This window comes from Ruditapes philippinarum, unplaced genomic scaffold (genome assembly GCF_026571515.1).
Source record: "Ruditapes philippinarum isolate M1 unplaced genomic scaffold, ASM2657151v2 ctg1041_1_1_1_1, whole genome shotgun sequence".
Lineage (NCBI taxonomy): Eukaryota > Metazoa > Mollusca > Bivalvia > Venerida > Veneridae > Ruditapes > Ruditapes philippinarum.
This window is the reverse complement of record NW_026859119.1, coordinates 347633-374652: the sequence shown is the minus strand read 5'-3', so window position 1 is coordinate 374652 and position 27020 is coordinate 347633. Positions and strand designations below refer to the sequence as shown.

Below are 27020 nucleotides of genomic sequence, written 5' to 3'. Positions count from 1 at the left end.
CTTCCAATGAGCAAACACATTCGGCGGGGGATGGCCATGTTGACATGGCTCTTGTTTTTATTTTATTTATTCAATAATTTGTATTTATTTATTTATTTATTTCGTGGATGGTGAAGTAGAACTTTACCATACCTCTTTCAATAAATGTATAGAAAGCATTTTACTCGTATTTCGCGATATTTACTTCACCTCGATATTTATATTTACTACTAGTATTACTTCACCGATATTTATTTACTAAACAAATTCTATAGATAGAAGTATCCGAATTAAAACTGTTTGAATTATTTAACATTTTTCTTATGAAATATTGCTCATAGGGGTGTTGTGTATATATACAGCTTATTTGCAGATGAACGCATTAACTAAAAAGGTAAAGAATTAACACAGGCGGTCTCGTCACGTGTTGTCATTGAACTATTGAAGTCCACTAATCTCCTTGTTTTTATACATGACCGATAATCCTATTTACTAAAATACCAGAAAAAATCGCTACAGATCTGAAGATATTTTTTCTCACGTTGAAAACAGTGTTTTGCTTAGCTAGCCGATTGTACATTTGTCCTTATTTATTTGCAAAAGGCAAAAGACACAGGAAATATTTCAGTTATATGGCCAATGAACTGTAACAGCACACCGAAACAAATTAACATTTTTAGGGGCTTAATGGGTCTTTAAAGTCTCTTTTTTTTTTTTTTTTGGGGGGGGGATTTTAATACTTTCTTTGAGATAATTAACATGTAGCTACGTATTGATAAGTTACACCAAGTAATAATTGTTATTAAAAACCAGTCGTTATTATGATACAAGTGGTATTTTCTTGTTAATTATTATACATATGTATATGCGTAGGCGATCAATTTTCGTGTTTAAAGTAACATATCTCTGTTAAGTGCTCCACTCAATGTACTGTTTGATTTTTTCAAAGGGGTTAAACTTTTTGTTTGATTTTCTCATATTCAAAATTTCATTAGTCTGCACATTCCATCTTTACAGTATATACTTTAAAGCAGCATGCTAACAGATTAAATTAATTCTTTTTTTTTTCTTTTCTTTTTTTGAAAAATTTGAAATTGTATTAAAAAAATAGATATTGTTAAGTGAACAAAGAAAATAATCAACACATTGCAAATAGCACTTACAATCCACGTAACTTTGCAAATAAAGGAGTTCAAAATATGAAAGAAACTTCATGCGTTAGTCACGCAGTAGAAATATCGTGATAAATACTGCAAAATCAGTCATTAATCGCACAAAGCATGCAAATTATTACTTGAATATTGAATCATTTTACTTTCTGAAAATCGTGGTACATTTTTCTAAATCTTGACTTATTTTGGCTCATCTTTAACGTGTTCTTTAACGTCCAGTGTATCATGTAGTTCTGCATGAACTTGGTAAAGGTAGTATTTTTCTCCAAAAGAAGTTGTCATTTGTTTTATGAGAACATGACGGACTCTTAGACTTAAGACTTGATGCATTCTGGTCTATTAAATATCACTGGTGTGAAACTGCTTCGTATAAAAGAGAATCACAGTTTACTTTTGAACCTGACCTGTGTAGAAGGCCACCTATTAACAGCCAGCCTGTGTTATGGTATTTTCATAATGTTCGCTACTTTATTCATCACTTTGATTATATCAACATATAGCTGCTATATAATGCCATCCAGTGTAGACATTTTAGGAATAATTTCAGACCCTATCCCTAACCCCTTCCCTCTACCCACCCCAGCCCCCTTCCAAGATTTATTGTTTACTGCTTTTAATTTAGTTTCAAATTTTGAAGCTAATGGCCTTTTAAGGAGCTTGAATTTTATCTAGGGACCAGTCCTCTCGAAGACAAAAAAAAATCAGGATCCGTATCAAGCGTAATTTAGGGACAGAGAAATTTGGATCCTGATACTATTTATACTTCTTAGTCAAGAACATACAGGGAACCAGTTGTCTATAATACCAGTGTCCCCATGTGTGGCCGCTAAATACACATCTAAGTAACAGGTGTGCTTTTTAAGACTTATTTAAAACGTAAACATTCAACATTCCGTTTCTTTATACGCATGGGCTTGCAGAAACCTCCGGTATTTTATCTTACAAATATTGACTTTGTGATTTTAAACATCAATGTATAATAACTTTAAAGTAAAACACCTATGTAACGGCGAAAGTGACATTCTAAAATCCGTAAGATAAACTTTCGGGTTTAAATAAAATCAAATCTGTTACAACATTCAATACATCGATAATGTGATTAAAACAGCCTTGCTTAAACTGTTAGAAAGTAGAAAACCAACGTTAACATATATTATTTACACAGTGGCATTAAATATTCGCCACTGAACGCACTTTTATCCTTTTTTATAATGCTTAAAATGCAAGTCTGAGCCGGTCCGGGAAATAAATCTAGACTCCATACGCCGTGTTTATATATCATTCGGTCTTTTGATAACATACAAATTCGGTACATTCAATTCAATTTTAGTGCAAAATAAACGTTTCATGGATAAAATAATGCCAAAATATTTTGGCCCTGCGCCCTCTGTTGGTCATTATTACCATTTAAGGCAAGGTAAGGCTTTATTTTATGCTCATTTGAAAATTTATTAAGGTTTAAGAGAGAGGTATTCATTTCGTGTCAAAATCGATTTGAATCTAAATCAAGATGAATGGTTTTAATCTGATAGATCAAAAATGTTAATTATGTGTTTTAAGTGATTGTTTTATTGTTTAACCTAGTACTGGATTTGTAGTAACGAAAACTATACAGATCTCAAATTTTAAAGGATAATTATTCAAAAAGAACGAGTAAGTAAAATTTACCTATATACATAAATGTATATTTATTCATAGAAAATGTTATAATTGCTTATAGAAACTATAAACTAATTTTAAGCTGAATGTTGCTCTTGTTTATACCGCTAGATTTACGCTGTTTGAAAATTTCAGCTCAGACTTTTAACCTTGAAATAAAACAAAAGTTGACTTATCTGAACAGTAAAAAGGTGCAGGTGGCTAGTAAAACTGGACATGCTAAGTACGTGTCCTTTTCCATACATAAGGGTTCAAAACGAGACATAGATATAGAAAATGAACAAACACTTCAATCAATACTTATACTTTATAGATTGGGGCTATTCAAGTTAATAACGTTTTTTTTTTTACAAACATAAACTGCGCAAAATGATATAATGTTTTCACATAACTCATGATGCATGTCTTCCAATTGCAATTCGTGCAATGTTTAGACATTTGCGTAAAACGCGGAATGAGACTAGAATTTATAATTCGTTCTAAAGGTACTCGTTAATAATCGCCTGTAGAAAATGTCTGTCACCCTTTGCCACACATGAATTTGGTATGCCGTTCAATTCATGAAACATGTTTTTATCATTAATTAATAAGAAAAGAGAAAGTAACTGAAAATCAAAGCGTTACGAACGTTTTATTCTCTTTAACACAATTAAAGATGTAAGTTTAGGATTATTACGTGAAAAAACAATTTGCTAATCATTTTTTTTGTATCACAAATGATTAACCTTTTCTTTTTTCTCTCGAATTTCAAACATATTCAGGTAGATTTGTGTAGATGATATTCCATTTCCATGAATGAATGAAAGCGTCGCTTTAAGTGTGCCGTTTTACTACATGTAAACAGACCCATATTGTGTACATGTATACTAATCATAATGACTCAAGTCTCTATTATATCCACTTTACAACACTATTAGATTATACATTATTTATATACCGAAATCGATTATAAAACGGAAAAGGATTAAAATGGTCGTTATTTTGTATAGTGCAAATATGCGAAAAGGCTTTAATTATTCATGATATTTGTTGATTTAACTGATATGTTTGAAATAGTGGCATGAATATGTAAATTTGTTTAGTAAATGAAAGCTGTTCTTTTAGCCGGAATTCAAAGTCTTAATTTAACAATGCACGTGCCAGGTGGCTTGTATCCGTCCAATTAACTTATCAGTTTGTTTTCTTTTGGTTGAGTTTTATGTCATAGTTGGACTGTGAATTTGGGCGACCCGGGTCCGATTCCCTGACATTGCAGGTCATTTTCGTTGTGATTGGTCATGAAATTATTTTTACGGCAATCGTACTATACCTCTGCTCTGGAATCTACAGAAGTTACTAGTGAAGGCAGTAGTACTGATAAACTGCTTGACAGCTTGGTCAGGTACGACGCCGTGCATGGCTGAACTGTGCTCTGGTGAATTCAAACTGATCCGGAGACAGCAGCTGCCACCACCACCAAAAAGTGGCTTGTATACACAATTAGTAATACTACGGTCAGTGTGAATATGCATATTTATAATCCACTGGACCATTTTTTTATTTAAGTAAAGTCATATCTGATAAACAGGCCAGTGTCTGTATCTTTAATGATTTACAATATACCTTGACAGATACAGGTGCTTATAACGACCACAAGTGTAACAGTAACATATAAAATGTACATTGTTGCTTTATTAATGCCAGTTTCATATACAGGACATCATGGCAGAAAATTACAGTTAATAAGCAATGTACTGAAAATTAACTAACATAATAGTTTGTTTTTAATAATATCTTTATACATAAAAGAAAATATGTTTTCATTTCATGTAATTCATAATACTTGCTTTATTATCTCAAACTCCCCGTTCACGTGCACAGTGGGTTTTAATTGATAACTCATTGTTCATAGTATAAAATTGTACGTGTAGATTGCAATACGTTAATTAATTTAAATTCTCACGATTGCATTAGCTAATGAAATACCAGCACTTGTACTCATTGATTTGCGAACGTTTTCACTTTTATAACGTCTAATATACATGTAGGAAATCGCACATGGTGAAAGTTCATCCTTTTTAATTACAAGAGTTAGATTGAATGAAAGACTTTAATTCACGTGTACATGTAGATACTCGCACTGAAAAGACGTAACGTTCTCTTGTACATTTTCCTCCTTAACAGACCATACTTGACCTACATTTTCTTTCGAGTTTTTTTCTGGCACGTTTTCAAATATTTTCAAAATCAACCATTCACGTAATAGGTGCTTTTTATTCAAAAGAACCTTTTTTTTTCATTAATAATTGTCAATATTTTCATTTTCTACATAGGAATTCCCCCCCCCCCAAAAAAAAAACAAACAAAAAAAAAAAACGTTAGCTGTACATCAAATTTATCAACAAATTTTGAAGATAGATAGATAGATAGATAGATAGATAAATACTGGTACAAAATATACCTCTAATTTGGATTAGATACATGCCTGGTCATCTCAAATTCTATAGATCAGAGGTAACCCAGTTTTTTTTATTATTCCCTCCCAGCTTTTTAGTTTACTTAAAGGTATTCATTTTCATGTTTTTTGGGAATGTATTTTATATATAAACAGTTAAATGATACGCGCCCACTGATATTTAATCATTCAAATCAATCAAATATTGATTTTTGTTGAAATGTTAAACGGTACGTTAAAAGTTTATGTATTGAAGATCATTAGCCGCTAAATCAGTATTCCGACAGATATCGTTTTAATGAAAAAATATTTTTGAAAAAAGGTCGAGGATAAAGATTAATCTCATGACCCGTCATTTATACGATAATCCGTCTTTGTGATTTTTTTAATCATTATCTATTTATTTGCTTTTAAAAACACAACTGTGATAATTGATAGGTACGTTGCATGCATTTAGCCCTAACTTTACTTAATATGTTGAAAGAATTTGCACCACGAACTTGCCTTGCTTTTGATATGGAGTTGACGATTATTAAATTACATGTAATTTTATGTGAGAGTTTGGTAGAATGCCGATGGTATATATAGTCTAGTTAGATTGTACAAGTTGGTCTAGCTTTACCCTGATGGGCGTTATAACCGGAAGCCATTAAATGATTAGTTAACATTACCACGCTAAATATTTTAAATAAGCTTAATAACTATCTTTCAATCTGGACAAAAGCATTCCTCATTTTAAGGTAAAATTCAAAATATATGTTTATCCTATATTTATGAATGTAGCTTTATACTAACGTGTGTATAGTCTCAGAAAAATACAGCATATTAAATGGAGAACATATTGTCCGAATTATGTTGGATGTTTATATGATTTAACTAAATGAAACAGTATCATACAAAATTCTACTGCAACGTAACAGTGAGTTTTGAGAATCAGTACACACTATATGTCACCCTGATACATGTGAAGTAAACACAGAACGTCAAAATGTTGAAATATCATTATACATTTGTATTTTCTTTTTAATTTCAGATAGTTTGTTCGACTCAAAATGGCGAACATTGACGATCTAGACGAAGACTTCATTCTCTGTAACGTTTGTAACAACGAATACGATGAGGACCAAAGAGCTCCGAAATTGTTGCCATGCCTACACACGCTCTGTAACGATTGCGCACTAAATGCTGCGCATGGATCGATTCTAAAGTGCGCGCTTTGCCAAGAGGAGCATCCGATTTCTAGTGACCTTGACTTTTCTAAGGATAGTACCATGACGAATATGATGGACATGATCAAATTGCAACGAAAACCGTCCAGTATTCTTTGTTCTGACTGTCCCGATAACAATAATGGAAATACATTTTGCAAAGATTGTTACGTGTTCCTCTGCAAGGAGTGCACGAGTGCTCACAAACGAACACAGCTCACCAGACGCCATACCCTTTTGACCCTCGACGAACTGAAGAATGCCGGTATTGGTAGTTTCACGCGCAAGGAGATGTGTTCACTTCCGGGACACGAGGATCAGCCATTTTCTTTCTATTGCGAAAATGAGGAATGCCAAAAACCAGTTTGCACCCAATGTGTTGTGGGTGATCATAGTCAAACAAACGGACACTCGATTAGAAGTTTAAACGAAATTTACGAAGAGAACAAACTCTCGGTAGAACGCCTTGTTGGAGAGCTTTTGGGTAAAATTTCAGGCGTAAGCTCTGAGGCCAAAACTCTAGAAGCAGAAGAGAACGTTGTTGAAGTTAAGCATGCCGAAATGAATAAACAGATAGACGACTTATTTGATTCATTTGCGAAAGTGTTAGAAAAAAGGCGAGAAAAACTGAAGCAAAGAGTGGATGTTATATGTGAAGAAAGGAAAAATGAGATCAAAGGTCAGCTGACCAAGTTACAGAAAAGTAAATCTGACATGGAAAATTCATGTAACTATTCTTCCAGAATGCTTGTGTTTACAAACAAACCAGAGTTTTTACAACTCAAGAACATTGTTCTTGCCAAACTTAGTCAAATGGTTGACAGTGAGTTCGAAACAAACTTGCCCGAAGCGACTGAACTGAATTTCGACGCATGCGTAGAGCAGGACAGATTTGAAGAAATCGTTCATAACATTGGGGAAATACGGACGAACTTCTATAACGAAAGCGACCGAACATCGCCGAAAATGAACGGAACAGCGGAAGTGCCAGAAAAGTTTGTACTACCGTATAGAGGTTCGCCCAAAAATCCTCCAGGGAAATACACCACCACCAAACATTCACCCGTGAAACCAACCAATGAAATACGACTGACAGGAAAGCCAGAATCTCTAAAACTTGATCTCTATGGCAACAATAACCATCATAAACCAGTGATTAAAGGTAATATAGAAAATTATATAATTAAGATAAATAATTGTATGTGTTACATATTTAATGCTTATGAACCGATAGGTTTCCATATGAGCAAGCATATTTCCAAAAATTAAGCTTTAGAACATTGTAGTAAGAGTGTCGGGAATATGCAACAATTCTCAATATCGATACACATCTATATCAGGTGTCACAAATCAAACTTTAGAAACACTTATTTACAGTCGTATAATTATATATTTATTCATAATCCATATTAAGTTCCACATTCTGTATGGACAATTTGGATGAAGTTACTATTTATATCTTTATATTCTTACCTCGTTACTAACGGAGTAAATGCTATCTTGTGTTAGCCTAAAACAAACGTAATTTGTTTGTATGACAGTCTTTTAATACTTCCTGAATATTCATGAAAATTAGCATGGATCTTAACTCCAGTCAATTCATTTGAAAAAAAAATGTTAACAATATTGTAAAATTTGGGCAAAAGTAAAGTTGAAAAAAGAAGTTATCTAGGTATTTATTTGAGTTCAGTTTTGATTTTAGATAAAAGATTGAACTAAAAATGAGATTTATTTGTTATGATACTAGTATAATATATTAGTTATCAAGATAGACAATTCATGATATATAATATAATTAATGAAATCACAGTTACCTCCCTTCATGATTAATAATCGGATTGTTTCGTCTCTTTGTATTTTTCAGGAACAAATGAGAACGTGCTAGGAAGACCACTGTCCCTGAAATCGCCTGTTATATCTCCAAACAAGCAGGCAACATCACTTGGAGATTTCCTCAGTAAGTTAATAAAATTCATTTCTCAGTCATGCTAAAATTGTTGCGACAACGATAAAGTAAACGTTTCTCAATGGCCCTCTATTACCGGAGGAAACACCTGAGGAATTTCACGTCTGTTCTATGCCCTAATCATTGAAATATTTCTGTCTAATTAAGACAACATACGACGTCTTCATTGACTATAACAAACATATTTTTTTTTTTTCAAATACATATAAAAATTTATGTGAAAGATATGCTTTACTTAAACGAATCGTCCTCTCTTTTGACTGTCTTATTTATTGCAGAATCGTTCAAATGTTTTCCGGAATTTCAATATTTACATTGGTATTTTGTTTAGTTGGAAAGTATATTGGAGTAAGCAGTATACTGAGGTATATTGCCTGCCCATAAAACACGCTGTATATATACATTTCAGTGGTGTTATTTTCACCTGTTTTAAGAACTGCAGAGTCATTGTTAACAAAACATTGCGTTTTGAAGCAGTCACATGTTCATTACAACATTCGCAAATCATTGAATAGGCTCGTATTTTAAGTCTAGACTTTATGTTTTGTTTCGAATTTTCTTTAAGTTACCATTTAACTCACAAACATGAAGCATGTACTTCATATAATTTAATATTTTGATATGCTTTTATTGTTTGACCAATAAAAAACATGCGAGCAAATTTTAACTTTTAATGCGTTTTGATGAATTCAGAAACTAACATTCCAACATCTTACCACTGTTTGTTTATAACAAACAAAGAAACACACACAAACAAACATTTAACAAATTAAACAAAGATGCAAAATGTACGGTATCACCAAGTATATCCAGTAACGCAGGAATGATCAAATAATGCATATACGTAACGCCGAATCTGTTCAACGCTATGGCTAAAACGAGTAACACGGTAAGTAATCTGACCAAAATGATTTTTATCCTCAATCACGCATATGGGGGGGGGGGGGGGTTCGTTGCCAAAATTCCAGACATGTAATTTAAAGCGTTCCTTTTGAAAACTACTTTTGAAAATGCGAACGTGTATGTCTAGTAATTTTGACTGTATCCGTGCACAGGAAATAACATGCCTCTTAATCCAATCATTTAATTTGAGGCTTCCACTTTTAAATACCATGTTTACATATAGATCATAACAGCTGCCCTAAGATGAAAAAAACAAAACAAAACAACAACAACAACAACAACAACAAATTTACAAGTTCGTATCTTCCAATGCATATCATAAGCAAGCTTGCACACTTATAGATATATGTCTGTACCTAAGACAAGACTAAAGTATGTTCAACTGAAATGTAAAACTCAAATACAGAAAACAGAGTTAAAGAAAACGTGTTCCTGCGTTACTTGGTGTACACGGCGGATTTATCCTTAGTCATTGCGTTGAAAAATGAGCCTGTCATTTAACTAGAGTTTCTAGAAATCTTTTTACTGGGATATTATTATAACATTACTTAATTAAGGCATGTATAACTTCAAAACAACAAACATAACCGCAATCATCTTATTTCCTAAGACTATGATTTATGCAGAAAAAAAAATCCTCATTACAGATACGCTTCATAGTCAAACAAGGGAGATTATCCGTGAAAAGAAACATCAATGGATGTTAGGTGAAAATGTAGCACAGTTATGTCCCTTCTACACCCAACTTTTTTTATTCATCTTGCTTTTTATACAGTATTTTGCTTTTATTATATATCTTTTTATTTTTCAGCTTTGACGTAGTCTCGCTCCCTTAGAACTAATAATTAAAAATCGTTTATAGATTTTGCTTTGTAGAAAATTCGGTGTTTTATTATTTATTTTTATTATTTTTTCCCCATTTTTATTTTGTACTGCAGCTGCTTCAATAGTAATTATTGTAATTCAATACAGTCATGTACATGTATATTTCAACTCGCGTTTTCACACAGTTTGCTAGTTAAAATAACAACAACACTTTATTGATTTTTCCTCCCAGAAATTCAGAAATTATTAATAGGCAACTTTGAACTTGCACATATGCTCTGTTATTTCAAATTGTTTTATAAAATAATAATAATAATAATCATATCTAGTTACTTTCAAATTTTAATTAAATGTTTGATACCGACAGAGCCATCTAAATTATTAACAGAAGATTATTAACAGAAGGTGTTCACTAATTTTCGTTTAATTTAATCTAACCATATGTTTTGCATCATATGCGAACTATACCAAAAGTGTCTTACTAAGCAAATGAGCCGCGCCATGACAATACCAACATAATGCGTTTACGACCAGCATGGATCAATCTCAGCCTGCACATCCGCGCAGTCTGATCAGGATCCATGCTGTTCGCTTACAAACCGTATAACAAGTAGAGAAACTGAAAGCGAACAGCATGGATCCTGATCAGACTGCGCGGAGGCTAGGCTGGTCTGGATCCATGCGGGTCGCAAACGCATTATGTTGGTTTTGTCGTGGCGTGGCTCAAATGTATACGTTATTTCAGACGAACTGCAGACAAAGAGCAAACTGTTTCTTAACAATAGAGAAGAATTCGACGGTTAGTTTGCACGTGTTTCACAATGCTCACACTATGCACGAGTTTTTGTTAATTTACACCCTTTCTCACGTGTATTGCACCACTCCCTTTTTTCTCTAAAAGCACGAGTGCACATATGAACACAGTCCTACTCCCAGCCATATACACTTCTTGTAAACAGAAAGACAGTTCATTTCAATCAAATAAGGCTTATAAGCCCATGATGACATAATTACAGCATATTTGCAAGATTATTTACATATCAAAACAGTCTTTTCGGACAAATCTTTAAATATGTATTAAAAAAATAATGGTTCATAATAAATGACACAAATATGAATGTTTATTGTCATCTTCTGTACAGGTATGGCCGCCACATTTTTTGCTGCACAAAGGATTCAATTTTGTTTTCACTTTTTCTTTTTCCATTCCTGCTTTTTCTCTATGGAAATTCAAACAAAATGCACTTATTTACTTATTTGATGTACTTATGACTATGATTAATGTCACATATATTACTTAATTTTATATTGATGATGGGAACGATTTATATCTTCTTTTCTAGTGGAACAGATAAGGTGTGGACTATAGTAAAATTGATTCTGACCAACAGACCGCTCCATATTAGTACTTGAAACACTAAAATAAAGGCCACACTTGTATTTAACTGATGCAAATATCTAAAGATTAGACGGAGCTTAAAATTGTTAATACATAAAGTACAGTGAAATAAAAATAAAGGTAAATTAGGCCTAATGAAAGAAGTCTCTGGTATTATTCTGTAGAACATGAGCATGTTTTTGTTGTGACAGTTTTTGTAAATAAATAAATATATAACTAAATGAATAAATACATTTTTCATACTTTTTCACGCCAATATTGGAAATACATACATGGTTTTTCAGGTTCGTTCTTAGTGTGTTCAACTATTTAAGATACGAGATTTCATTTTTCTCTTGAAGAATTTACAGAAAACAAATTAAGTAGGAAATTATCTTGTCTCAAACGAGAAATTGCAAAACGCTCTTCTTAATTTATGACGTCATTGTTCTAAAGAATGTAAAGATAAAATTAGTTACTCACTTGGTCTGATTTCTGGACAATATCGAAAAGTATTCAGTGCAAAAGGTGAAAAGGTAGGACACATGTTGTTGGAAATGAATTGTCTAAACTTGAAGAGAGGAAGTTGTAAAAATACAATCAACGAATGTCATTGTACTGAAACCTTTGAAAGTACCTTTACAAGACACGTGATTTCATCTCTGTGGAATTGCCATGACCTTAACAGTCCCTGATTATGTCCAACGGTTAGCAAACTTCTATAATTTAAAGTGTAAGACAAAAACAACAACAACAGCAACGTTATAATAATAATAATAATAATAATAATAATAATAATAATAATAATAATAATAATAATAATGATAATAATAATTATGATGGTAATGGTAATAGTAGTAGTAGTAATAATAATAATAATAATAATAATAATAATGATAATGATGATGATGATGATGATGATATTGATGATGATGATATTGATGATGATGATGATAATTAAATCCGACTAAATGCAGATAGATGCCTATAAATTCGTGCTCATATTAATTAACCAAGACGTTGATACAAACAATATGGAGTTCATAAATATCAATATAATCAAATCTAATGTATTAATGACATTTTATTTTTTTTCTCTTTAAATGGTTTTAAATGTATAAAGCCAGTTTAAGACACTCGATATCGCACGTGTTACTGTGTAGATACTCTACTTTGTTTTAGATGGTCGATCTTTCCAACTGGTTATACGGTGCCATTCATCGTCCGTTAAGAAGAAGGGTTAAGTATATCCATAAGTGTCACGTGATCAATTTACGGAGTCTGGTGTTGGCTATAATTCAGTATAATGTGAACAGTCGAAATAGTACACGATCACTGTACATTGCATTGCATCACATTAGATATATATTACGTCTTTTAGCATTGTCGATATACATTATATATAACTATGGTCTCGACATTTCTTGTCGAAGAAGCACCCATTGGTGATCATCGGACTTCTAGCATATATGTTAAGATCGCAGGTTAAGATCACAGGTGTTACGTGCATTGAAGCAGATATCTCTTTTTAGAATATAGATTACGTTTCAAAATCGCGTTCAGACTGCCTTTTACCGCTTAAAGTTCTTTATTTTAACATAAATAGCCTAGTAATTTCGCGTTTATGACAAACTAAATATCAACCGGAAATTGATTTAAAAGTACTAACATATTTTAACCACGCAACGCTTTACGCCAGGGCCGCCTGCATGTAAATTAACGAAATATTTCTGCATGCATTTAGCTAAAACAATAAAACTAATTTTGGTTTATTTTCAAATTTGACAAAAACATGTTTTCAGTCACGTCACGCAAGAAAAGAATATATTCTTTTTTATTCCTTGATCAAAACAAGACAAGTTACGCAGGAATATGTGTGCTATTTGAAATTAACTAAGCATTCATAACCTTGTCTTTTGACATTGGCGTGTTATAAATTAATTAAAGCACTGACTTTTTGAATAGTTAAAGTTTCGACAAACCAGATTTTAATAGCTGAAACCAGATTCCGTAATATTTCCACGCTGTAACATCGCAATTTCTATTGTTTGTTTAATCAATAACTTCACTAAGATCTTTGCTTCAGTTTAAGTTTTCAATGTTAAGTGGAACAAACAAGAGCATAACATGGTTTCCACTAATTGCAATCGTTGGTATCGAATTGTTGCTTTTTCTCCACAAACTGTATTGATAAAGGTGTTTTTGAATATGTTGCGCTTTTTAAATTTTAAACATTTCATGTGTTTTAATGGCGTTAAAATGCTCTGTTTTGTCAAGAATGTTTGCCCTGTTGTCTTTTCATCGTGGGTGTTTAATTTGTGACTGTCACCAACAAGATATAGAGCTTGTAGTGTATGCTTTCCATTTTTTTGTATAAAGGCTACAAACGGTACATTTTGAATTGTTTTATGACAATTAAAAGGTGTATTAGGGTGGTTATGGTGAATTTGGGCATATTGAAGATCTGTTTCTTGGCTACATAACTGTTGTGAAAAATCCGCCATCTATTTACCTGCTTTATCCTTGAGTCTTCTATTAACATCTAACTGTTTATCTGTAGCTGCTTAAACATGTATTCTTACATAACAGAACAGATATATATTCATCTTCAGTTTTTTGTTCTTGATTATTCTTTGCTCATTATTACTTTTAACTAAATATACATATGTGACAGGATGTATTTTTTGTATGGTAAGACATTTTTCATCTTCGAATAATTAGATTTTTTTTTCAAGCATCATTTCAGTCTTTTCATTTGTATATGACGGTTTGCTATCAGTATTCGGTTTCTTTCATTATACATGCGTTTTTTCTCTCTCCATTTTTGTCCAACAAATTGACACGAAACTACAATGAAATTTTAAATATTCGCTAATTTTTTATTTTCATCTTGCAGAATCTCAAGATACTGGAGATAAAGAGTCCGAGCGTCAGCTCCCTAAATCTCCTTCCTTGCCCCCTGCCCTGTCCCCCTCACGGCAGAGGTCGCCCGGAACCCCACCATACACGCCACCGGTGTATGCACCACAGTCACAAATTTACCAGACCTATAACACAACCGGAAGTCCTGGTATCAAAACACCGCCTGTGGGGGAAGTGACGTCATTTAGCAGAAATGGTTTAATGAGTCCAACAACTAACGGGAACAGGGACGACAACTCTTTTGTGCAAAATTGTAAGTAAAAAATGACTGCCCTTTTTTTACAAAAAAAATCTTAAATTTAGGGCTTTTAGATGTTTAAAATAGGATATTGTGCTTTAGTTCGCTTGGTAAGGTACTTTTTTGGTTTGCTGATTAGTGAATGCTTAGAATAATATGTAAATTATCGATCTAAATATCAGTTATCATAATAAAACTAATCAGTTTTGAGCGGTGTGTAAAGAAGATAAAGTCAAATGATTTCTTTTATTGGCATCATTTTTGATCACATTTTAAATTTGTAAAGCCAGCATCTTCATTCAAATGACAAAATGCGTTATCATTTCCATTATGTTTCAATACTTTCTTTGTATTTTTTGCATAAATTATCTCTCAACCGGAAGTTATCCATTTTAAAGGTTCGTGTTTCTTGCATGGTAAGAGTAGAAATGTCCATGCCAGATCATCTTTTCTAGGTATACATGTGTCAATAGTTTCGTTAAGATATGTATAGTCAAAGTAATTTATACATATTAGGCATACAGAAGCGGTTTGTTGTGCCATTCCTTTGGTATAACAATACTTATAATACTTATATAAGTTAGAATTGGCCTGAGAGTCGGGTCGGAACAGTAACTTGAATACCATTTGGTTTGATTCTATTTTTTATGATTCAAAAAAGCATTGTAGTGACAAATGTCGGTATTATGATTGCTGACCATGATTGGTTTCATTTTATGACCATGATTGGTTTCATTTTATGACCATGATTGGTTTCATTTTCACACCAATGTCGTTTGCTGCTTTGTTGTAATAATTTAGCTAGGAACATTCAGTTATAAAAATGCTAGTAAGATTTTTAGCTGGTATGTTTGTTTCATAATTGACATGTTCACATCTTGACCAAAAGAAGGATTATTTGATCTGGAATAATTTCATCAGCATAGATTTATTTAGATTTAATTAATATATTCATACCTATTAAAGCTAGAAAGGGCCAGTCTAACTCAAACACAAGTAAAAGCCAAGTTGTTCCTAAGCTGAATCTATACGGAATAAATTCTCCAATTAAAACCGGAAGTACTTTAAATGGTCGTCTGCAGAATAGCCTCGTTTGCAACGGGACGATTAAAACCGGAAATGACGATGACATTCCAAAGACGAAAGCGAAAACACAAAATGTCACGTGGAACTTAGATCAAAAGGAAACAAATGGAATACCAAAGAGACAGAATACGCCATCAACACCGAAACTTACAGAAAGTTCTTGTAGGTTTAAAAAGCATGGCATTTTGTGAAAGATAACCTTGCTTGCCCTGAATTTGCAAGTTAACCAAATGTACTTGTAAAAATAACCCGGCTTTCTGTCTGTTTTCTGGCTTAATCTTACATATTTAATGTTTCTCAGATTATGCATGCTTTTATATGTGACTTGAATGTTTTATATGAATATTTGTTTGCTTTTCTCACGCATGGTCGTTTTCATATAATTGCTTTGTCGCTATATTTTGCTGTTCCTGGAATCAAGTGTATTTATCATACGACACGTGAGGTATGTCGTAGCATAACAACATTGGCTTCTTGAATAACCTTTATTCAAAGACTGTTCCAAATTATTACTAAAATCGCCATAAACAATATTCGCTGCTAACAACCGGTTCAAACCAGAAACATGCGTATAGTCATAATGTCTATCTACACTGTCAACATTTTATTTTCTCCCATGTTTTAAACAGTTTTTGTGTTTGCATTCTAGATTATTTTGCTTTGCAGCAAGTTTTTTTCCCCATTTCATTGATTTAGAATTTATCTTAAATGAGAGTTTCTTTTACGCAACACAAATTTAAGTAAAACTTAAAAGCTATGTTAAGTGTTTAATTCATTTCTCTTATAATTTCTAAATACTCTCTAAGTCAGTAAATAAATACTTTAAAGTATTTTAACCACTTTCTATCTAGCGTGTGTTTTAATTTTCCAGGATAGTGTATGCAAGCGTCTTCTAAGTGTTTAAGTGTTTTATTATTAATAAGACACTGCACTAAATATTAAGATATCTTTTCTTATTTTCTTTTGTTTTTGGACAATCTTAAATTGTATTCACCTGCTTTGTGAGTTTTAGAGAAAATGCCTCTTATAATAAAACTTATGTTTCATCTCAACATGATGATGATGATGATGATGTTTGTCATCACCATCATGGTCATGATGATGATGATGATGATGATGATGATCATCATCATCATCATCATCATCGTTGTTATGTAGTAACAACAAGTGCAGCAGTATCAGCATCAGCACAATCGTTTTCGTCGACAGTAGTAGCAGACATCGTCTCAGTCATTACTTCAACGCATCATGTTTTGTCTGATTTTTTTACAAGATTTATATTATGCTAACATTGTTAGTTTTCATGTAAGTTATAAGATACAGCTGCTGCCCGTAAGTTGGAGTTCATATTTATTGGACGTTTAGGGACTTCCAACTTTACCCTCCTCAAATGAAAGTAATGTCTATGACGGATTTTACAATATGATAATATAAAAAAAAAAATAATAAAAATAATGATGGTGATGATGATGATGATGATGATGATAATAATGACGACGATGACGACGACGACGACGACGATGATGATGATGATGAATTACAATAAAAATGAAAACAAAATCTTCATTAGATTTTATTTTATACATCTTAGTCCAGTTAAAACTTTAAAATTTTTCATTTTTCAAAATGTTAAGATGGTAAACCTTTTAAGCAAGGTTATGTTGTAACATTCTGTAACATTCTTAGAATTGTCATTAATCTTGTTTTTGAAATTGTCAATATTTCTTGAAATTTTCAATAGACGATAAATATGTTGATGTCTTGCTCACATCTCAAATCACGTAAATTTCAGGTAAACATGCACTAGTTCTTTGTAGTAATAATATGATCTCTATATAAATGTAAACAGTTTATGTTTTATGTGAATTGTATTTTGATATTTTCTTTAGATTCTGAGGTTAAACAGCCGTCACCACGGAAACCTCCGTCTGATAAACTGATTGTATTCGGAGACATATCATGTAAGTTATATATTCATGTACATGTAGATCTGACATTTTGAACACCATTACATATTGTATATAATGTTTATTATTCAAATATTATAACTTTGGAATAAAGGAAAAGTGGTTGCAATTAAACAAAGAAAAAAAACAACAAGAAAAAAACCCCTGCTAGTATTCATTAGTAAAAAACGAGTTGGCATAAAAACGGCCATGGTCGGATAAAATCGATTTATATATTTAACCTATTGAATGTCTATTTGTTCCAAATAATCTAAACTACTGAATGTTTTTGCTATAACTGTTTTTGCCCCGACACCGGTTGCAAAAAAACGTGTTAGCACATGCCAAAAAGCTCACAAACAAAATGAAAACATTTGATTGTGGGCTTCCGCCAGATTTTGAAACAGCGTTATGTATTGTATATGGTGTTTATTATTGATTGAAAATACAGTACCATAGGGTGGATGATCATGTGAAATGTGTTTACTGTAACATTGGGTCACTGCTAATGGACGAACCAATAATTTAAAATGTATTCGCTAAATTTCGTTGTATCTTTCAGTGATGGTGTATATTTATAACAAGAAGTTAAAACTGTTTTCACTTGTATCGGTTATTTCGAAATTTTGTAAGAGCATTTGATTTTTAGCTCGAATAAAAAGGAGAGCTATCCGCAGCGTCGGTGGCGGTGTCGACGTCAGCGTAACCGCTTATGTTAAAGTTTGCGTATCAGTTCAAATATATTCAAAGTCAATTGAAATATGGATTGTTTTCTACAAAATGAGCATAAGATTATTAAAATATTGTGCTAAGCGCGTTTTTGTGATAATGAATATGCACCAATTGTTTTTCATGTTAAGTTGAATTTCTAGTTTATTTATAATTTATTCAGATAATCACCTCATGTAAATCCATCGACATATGGCTTTGAGACTTTGCACACTTGTTCACCATCATATAATCTCAACCGGTGTACAGGGAGAGATCACTGTATCAACGTTGTTTTACGATATAATGCCCTATTACTATCAAACACCGAGAATAGTCGAGCACGTTGTCCTACTGACAGCTCTTGTCAGATCTAGGAATCACAGCAAGATATGTTTCTAAATTGAACTGTCGTGTTCCATAACACTTACGTATTCATGTACATATTAATATATGCTTCGTTAATATGCAAAAATATACCGAACGAAATTTTGAAATTATTATCTATTGAACACATCAAAAATAATATATCACGAACACTGAACATGATCTGTACCAGAAGGGTTCGGGATTTAAAAAAAATGGTGTCATTCGGTATGCACATGATTGTGACAGTTAACGTTAGTCTCGACGAAACTTATAGAATGTCATTTGTAACTTGGTAATTCTTATGTTGAATTGGCTATTCACTAGAGCATTAATGAAAATTCTTAAAATAAGTTTAAAATGTTTACTGGGAGGAATTTCTCAAGCGTTCACAATTCACAAAGAAGTTCACAATTCTCAAATATCCGTGGAATTTAAGAAGAAAGTTTGTTTCCGATACTCCTGTAGATAAGGTTACCCTAAGGAAACACCACGTGATAGCCCACCTTGATATCATATTACAACGAATGTTTGCAAAACGTGCGAAATTATCTGAGGACCAATGAGGGACAATAGTGGATTATCTTCCCTTGATAAAAACCGATGTTAACCAAAATGTAAGTAGGTCCAAATATTTGGAATCCTTTGCTTTTATCGTTGAGTTTTATGTAAGACAGGTTGATATGTTTTAATCAATTATTTCCACATGCATCAACAAATATTTAACAATAAGAAAAAATGTTTCATTTATGTCAACAGATTCTACATCTTATCGCAATATTTAATCTGAATATTACAAATGATAATAATTAGCCATAATTAATTCAGTTTGCTACAAAGAAATAGGCGATAAAGTCCGAGTAATCCAATTGCTTAGGACCTATCTATTTATAGGGAGTACTCAGGGGAGGTTATTCACTAATGTCCCCCATTAATTCTTGTGTGCGAAATATGGAAATTAATGGAATTAAGGATAACGCCACGACGCCAAAGAGCATGTGAAAAAATGCGTTGCATGCTCTCACGATATTTTGTTAACTGCTATCTATTTCACCATTTATTTTATTTGTGTTACAGAGTTGTCTTTATATATGTCAAAAATGTAATGATATTGAGTTATTTTATATTCATATGACCTTTAACCTTAATACTCATTTCTGTAAATTTCCACTGACCACGTTGTGCCTGTAGAATGTTATATCTTGGGAGATTTCCCGCCAATGCATCAGTCCAGATAATAAAACTGACTAGAACACACCTGTGTCTTTTCTCTTATTATATTCACATTTGTGAATCGCATGGACCAACTTTAATAGTATATAAGATATACAAAGAATATTACATGGTGTCAGAATTTATAGTTGGAATATAAGACAACAAAATATGGAATTAACAGGACTTTCTGTGCCAGTTATAAACTGGGAGGCGTCAAATCTTCCTGAACAATGGATTAAATTCCAAAGGCATGTGGAACTGATGTTTACAGGGCCGCTCAAGAACAAAACTAAGAAAGAAAAAATATCATATTTGTTGATATGGGTCGGTGACAAGGGCAGGGACATTCACGCTACATGGGAACCCTTCACTGGCGATGATGCTGAAAATCTTCAGAGTTATTATGATAAGTTTAAGGCACATGTGCAGCCGTCCTTGAACCCGATATTTGCGAGGTACAAGTTTAACAATGAAGTGCAAGGCACTGACAGTATTGATGCCTTCATCACAAGACTAAGACTAAGTGCAGCAGATTGCAGCTTTAAAGACAAGGACGAAATGATCAGAGACAGAATTGTTTTTGGGACAAATTCTGGAAAAGTACGAGAGAAGTTGATAAACAAAGGCGAGGGATTAACACTCGAAAATGCTATTCAAATCGCACAAGCACACGAATATGCACAGAAACAACTTCAATCAATGGCAGCAGCTAATGATGTACACCTGGTTAAGCAGCACAAATTAAAACATAAAGGATACAAGAACCAACCATTTCAACAACCTAAACAACAACAACAACAACAACAAAGAAATTATCATAACACTCAAAAACAAGATGGAAGAAAACCACTGAACTGTCAACGATGTGGACAGAACACTCATAGGCAAGGGTCAAAATGTCCAGCTGAACATTCAACGTGTTACGCATGTGGAAAGCAAAATCATTTTGCAAGCGTTTGCAGATCTAGAAATAAAAACGTTGACAATGTGAAGTATTCTGAATACAATTATAGTGACAACGTTCATTCGGAAAATCAGGATTATTACGTTGATATGGTAAAATTTTCATCTTCTACTCCTGATCGTGCCTTTGTTCCAATTAATGTCGGTCCTTCCCATATTCCTGTTAAATTTAAGATAGATACTGGGAGCGCGGTAGATATTCTACCATTGAGCCATTATGAGAAATTAAAGATAAAACGACCTCTTGAAATCGCAGAAAATAGATTAACATCGTACACAGGCAACATGTTACCTGTATGCGGTATAATAAATCTGCAATTGCGCTACAACAACAAGACTAGCGAGTCATTATGTTATGTTGTTGATAGTCCGACTGTCCCGCTGCTAAGTTTACAATCGTCTGTAAACTTAGGCCTGATAAAGCTCACATATTCAATAGACAGGTCAAATACAGAATTAGATAAACAAAGGGTCATGTCAGAGTATGGGAACTTATTCCAAGGTGTAGGGGTCATCCCAGGTGAATGTAAACTTCACATTAAGAGTGATGCTGTTCCTGTAATAAACGCACCTAGGCGAGTGCCGAAAGCTTTAAGGGACAGGCTTCACGAAGAACTCCAGCGCATGGAGAATGATGGAATAATAACTAAGGTCACTGAACCCACGGACTGGGTAAACTCCCTAGTCATTGTAGAAAAACCAAAGACAGGTAAACTCAGAGTTTGCCTTGATCCAAAAGCTTTAAATGAGGCTATAAGGCGACCTCACTACCCAATGCGTATTATTGACGACGTTACATCAAGACTGACTGATGCAAAATACTTCAGCATTCTTGACATTACACACGCATACTGGAGCATCAAACTTGATGAACAGTCTTCATTATTAACAACCTTCAGCACGGTATTCGGCAGATACCGTTGGTTAAGACTCCCATATGGCATATCTGCATCGAGTGACATATTCATGCAGAAAGTAGATGAAATTTTTGAAGGATTGCAGGGTCTAACAGCCATAGTAGATGACATTTTGATATATGGGAAGACACGTGAAGAACATGACGCAAACTTGCGTAACGCCCTTGAAAGAGCTCATTCCAAGGGAGTAAAGTTCAATCCCGACAAATGTATCATCGGGGTAAATGAAGTCCCATTCTTTGGTCACCTTATAACATCAACAGGGTTAAAGCCAGATCCTAGTAAAATAGAGGCAATTATGAACCTCAAAATACCAGAAAATAGACAGCAACTTGAAAATGTTCTTGGTATGGCAAATTATCTGCAAAAATTCTCTCCAAACCTAGCAGAGGTCACAAGCCCCATGAGATCCCTACTAAAGAAAGATGTAGAATTTGTTTGGGATTTTTCCCAGACAGAAGCATTTACGAAAATGAAAAACATAATCACAAGTACCCCTGTTCTTGCATACTTTGACCCAAAACAGAGTGTAACTCTTGAATCTGACTCTTCGATGCGTGGGGTCGGCTCAGCCATCATCCAAAATGGCCGCCCAGTTGCCTTCGCTTCTAGGACATTGACAGAGACTGAATCTAATTATGCTAACATAGAAAGAGAGATGTTAGCAATACTGTTTGGTTGCACGCGCTTCCATCAGTATGTATACGGTAGACATGTAATTGTACACTGCGACAACAAACCTATTAGCTCAATCATGTTGAAAAGTTTGTCTGCATGTCCACCGAGACTTCAAAGAATGCGGTTACAGTTATCAAAATATGACCTTGACGTACGCCACGTTCCTGGAAAACAAGTACCAATCAGTGACTTACTATCTAGACAACCGCTTCCAGAGACATTACAATTAGAGGGTCTCGACTTACATGTACATACAGTGTTGAAAGGGTTACACATAACCGATAACAGACTGGAATCAATCAGGCATGAAACTCAAAATGACACGAGCATGCAGATTCTGAAGAGAACTATTATTGACGGATGGCCAGTTTCACGTGCAGACTGTAAACAAGAAATAATTGAGTTCTGGAACCACAGGGACGAATTGTCGTCTGTAAATGACCTTATATTCAGAGGGCAGAGAATCGTCATACCTGTCTCTGCAAGAAAACAGGTGATTGAATCAGTGCACCAAGGTCACATGGGTGTAGAAAAATGTTTACAAAGGGCTAAAGACGTAATGTTTTGGCCTGGTATGACAAAAGAAATCACGAATCATGTCTTAAAATGTGCTTTATGTCAAAAGTACAGGTATTCCAACGCTAAAGAACCATTAACTCCCCACGACGTGCCGGACCGACCTTGGCAAAACATTGCCGCTGATCTCTTCTCCTTTGACAGTAAGGACTACTTGCTGACTGTCGACTACTATAGTAGATACTTTGAGGTAGATGCTCTACCTAACACACAAAGCATTACTATAATTAGAAAGCTAAAAGTTCACTTAGCAAGGTATGGCATTTGTGACAAACTTGTCACTGATAATGGGCCACAATTCTCTTCTGAAATATTTTCAGATTTTGCAAAAGATTGGGGGTTTTCCCACATAACATCCAGCCCACTCCACCCAAACAGTAATGGATTGGCCGAAAAAACAGTGTCGATTATTAAACGGATATTCAGGAAAGCTCAGGAGAGTAACCGAGATCCTTATCTCGCGATACTTGAGTACAGAAACACCCCTCTTGAATGTGGCTTCTCCCCAAATCAATTACTAATGGGTAGAAGAACTAAATCTATTCTACCTACCACAAATTCTCAGTTACAACCCAAAACAGTAAATTGTAAACAGGTACGCGAAAAGATGCAAAAAATAAAGCAGAAACAAAAAAGTTGCTATGATAAAACATCAAAGCAACTACCCCTTCTTACACTTAATGAGTATGTCCGCATCAAGGTCAACAACACATGGGAACCAGCAAAAGTGATAAAAATTCACAATGACCGATCCTACTCTGTAATAACTCATGCAGGTGGCATTTACCGCAGAAATAGGCGAATGCTTAATAAAACTGAAGAAACTGTCCCAGAAATTCAGGAATTTTCCCCCAACATTTTGGCTAATAACCCTATCACTCCCTCAATTAATGGAAAAATTTCAGAATCACATGATGCTGACCACTCATTGACCTCCAATAAGCCCAGCCCAATTGACCACTATTATCACACACGATCAGGCAGGGAAGTGAAATTGAACAAACGATATTATAATGAGAACATGGTGAACAATTGAAAGAAAAAAAAAATACTATGTGTTTACTAATAAGAAAACATCACAAACAAAAAAATAAACTATAAAGTAAAATATATATAAACTGGAATAAACACATACTTTATTTGATAAACATATATTTGTTTATATAAACTGATTAATTATTTAATTGATATTTAAACATGTGTTATTCTAACGTTATTTCTAAATTGAACCATATTCCTTTATGATTTATTAACAAGTGAATACCATTCAGCTATGTATTTAAAAAGAGGGAAATGTAATGATATTGAGTTATTTTATATTCATATGACCTTTAACCTTAATACTCATTTCTGTAAATTTCCACTGACCACGTTGTGCCTGTAGAATGTTATATCTTGGGAGATTTCCCGCCAATGCATCAGTCCAGATAATAAAACTGACTAGAACACACCTGTGTCTTTTCTCTTATTATATTCACATTTGTGAATCGCATGGACCAACTTTAATAGTATATAAGATATACAAAGAATATTACAAAAAAAATTATCCAGCCTTCTTCAATAATTAATTTGAAATACTCGTATGTGTATTAAAATAATCGCTCAAATGCATTTGTTTATCCTTCTGTGTAGTTATCTTTTACATACAAATATATGTCATAAATGATTAAAAATTTAGTTTTTTTTCTTTAAATAACATACTCCTTTCTGTTATCAATATGCTGTTCTTGTAAGCATCGTTTCCCATTAGATCAACGATTTTTAGAGTAACTAAGTAACAAATTGCCATATGAAGTGTTTTTTTATTATTATTTTGTCTTTAAGGTCCGGACTTTCAGATGGACCCAACTTCAGCACATCACGAGCGGGAAGTTAGCAAAGACGGTAGGACGCTAAGAAACAAGAAGACCGACATCTTCAGTACAAGTGGAATCGACCTGGAAAATAGTCTCGTGCAGTACAAAGGGGCCATTGGAACGATTCCATTCCAAGAGCAGGGAAAATTCTATTACGAGGTTGACGTAGTTTATAATATTCAACAACCTCTCGAGGAAACATGGCTGGTGTTTGAAATCGGGTTATGTCGACTTGATGACGTAGACATGCACCACACAGTCGAACGTCACGAGTATGCGCGGTCATTTTACGTTGCAAGGTACCCGGAAGACGGGAAGTTGTCAATGGAGTTTTGGCACAATCGAGATCTCTTGAACATTATCCCGTTGTCTGATAACACTTCCGGTATAGAAATGCGTATTACGTACGGATTCCTTGTCGACACTCGCCGCAAGAAATGGGTCATTGCAGACTGCAACAACAACAAAGTCTTACACTCTTTCGATAAACTGGAGTTTTCAGAAGCGCTGCATCCAGTATTTGGTTGCTATAACCCTGACCTTTGTACGGTTGAATTGACCTTGAAAACAGGAAGTGAGATCACAATGATCCCACAATGCTTAAAACAACCAAGCTATGGGGCAACATAAACAATTCTGTATGAATTGCTTGATATGAATTTACCCACTTTACGTTGTAAACGGACGATCATCATTATTTCAAATTGTTGCCATTTTGTAAACTAATGAATGACACGTTTAGCGGTAATTAATAATTATTTTTTTATCATAGTAATGCAAAAGTTCGTCAGAAATATAGTTTTACTTTGAACGTGCACTCATGTCCTTGAACATTATTTTGAAAACTATTTTCAAGACTTTGGCCAAAGTCTCTCGTTATATATTTCATTGCTTTAATTTCACAATCTCTGAGGTTATAAAAATCTGCCAACAAATATGAATAATGTTACTATAGAAACTCGCAGTACCAAAAGAATGATGTTACACCTTTTTGATTGTTTGCGTAAATCTTTTTTAGTTAGGCATTTAAAACATAAAGGTGCTCAAGAATTAGTAATATTGTTTGACAGAAACATTTTTTGTATGTTCTTCACTGAAAATGCATCTAAGTATAAAAGTAATTGTACAATCGATTTTATCAGTATTAATCGAACGTGGTTTGTTTCTAATTTCCGTCCAATTTGTTTTGTTTTGCTTTTTAACGCATAATTATATACTTTTTATTATGCTTGTCCAAAAGGTTGTGATGTATTGTTTTTGTTGTTTATATTATTTACTATTATTTTACATCAATGTAGTGTATTTATGCGTTTGAACTAAAGTATATATGCCGCTATATATATTTATTTATTATATAACTATTACAGTGTATTCTATACTATGTTAACATAAACATATAAACTTGTTAAAACATAACAAATACATATGTGTAAACAAATGATCTGTGTCTTCTATCTCCGAAATTTTACATAATCCTTGATTTGTAGAAGTTAATTCAATATTGCTTTACTGGAATGCGTTTCTGTTCTGTAGTATATATTGTATAAGGTATACTTAATTAAGAAGCGTCGATTTGACATGGAGCAAACAAAAATCTCGACATCTTAATGCTGTAAGAAAAGAAAATGACAACGCAGTTTTATATGCGAGTTTTTGGCTAATAACTTATATTGACAATCGGCTACGTATATTGTGCATTGTTTAATCTAATCTGAAGATCTGAGACCATTGGTTGAATACATTAGCGAGTATTTTGCTGAGTTTAATGTCACACCATTATATACACGTTGCGGTGGCTGAACTGTGCTCTGGTATAATTCAATGTGGCTTACTTCTGTGATCCATAGGGTAAACTACCAACACCAACACTTTGATAGAGCTATGTAGCGAATTTCCAGCATTACTGGTGAAGGAGGACATCAAGTGCCGTAACGTGCATTCAGACACGTGCACGCATGCGAGTAAAATCAGCTAGCGGCATAGCTTTATCACACGAAGAAGTGTGTGGCGGCATATGATAGGACG

The 27020-nt window shown here is 33.6% G+C and overlaps 1 protein-coding gene across 8 annotated transcripts; it reads left to right on the top strand.

Moving 5' to 3' along the window:
* The first annotated feature begins 2342 nt into the window (after window positions 1-2342).
* On the top strand, window positions 2343-26360 carry LOC132755292 (E3 ubiquitin-protein ligase TRIM56-like). Of its 8 annotated transcripts, none has more exons than XM_060746137.1 (9): window positions 2343-2568; window positions 6278-7614; window positions 8317-8409; window positions 9969-10028; window positions 10892-10945; window positions 14421-14699; window positions 15651-15932; window positions 17660-17731; window positions 24964-26359. In XM_060746137.1, the coding sequence occupies exons 2-9, from the start codon at window positions 6297-6299 to the stop codon at window positions 25623-25625; spliced, it is 2820 nt and encodes a 939-aa protein (XP_060602120.1). In that variant the 5' UTR covers window positions 2343-2568; window positions 6278-6296; the 3' UTR covers window positions 25626-26359. The 8 variants fall into 8 exon arrangements, with proteins under 8 accessions (XP_060602120.1, XP_060602124.1, XP_060602127.1 ...); XM_060746139.1 differs by lacking the exon at window positions 2343-2568 and adding an exon at window positions 2596-2804 and having other exon boundaries at window positions 24964-26360; XM_060746138.1 differs by lacking the exon at window positions 2343-2568 and adding an exon at window positions 2596-2808 and having other exon boundaries at window positions 6282-7614.
* Window positions 26361-27020: the final 660 nt, after the last annotated feature.

Excerpts from the sequence above, each read along its gene's own strand:
- LOC132755292 (XM_060746139.1), top strand. The coding sequence starts at position 6,297 with ATGGCGAACATTGACGATCTAGACGAAGACTTCATTCTCTGTAACGTT. Across the intron at positions 10,946-14,420 it reads CAATAGAGAAGAATTCGACG|AATCTCAAGATACTGGAGAT; the intron begins GTTAGTTTGCAC and ends TTCATCTTGCAG. Across the intron at positions 17,732-24,963 it reads TGTATTCGGAGACATATCAT|GTCCGGACTTTCAGATGGAC; the intron begins GTAAGTTATATA and ends TTTGTCTTTAAG.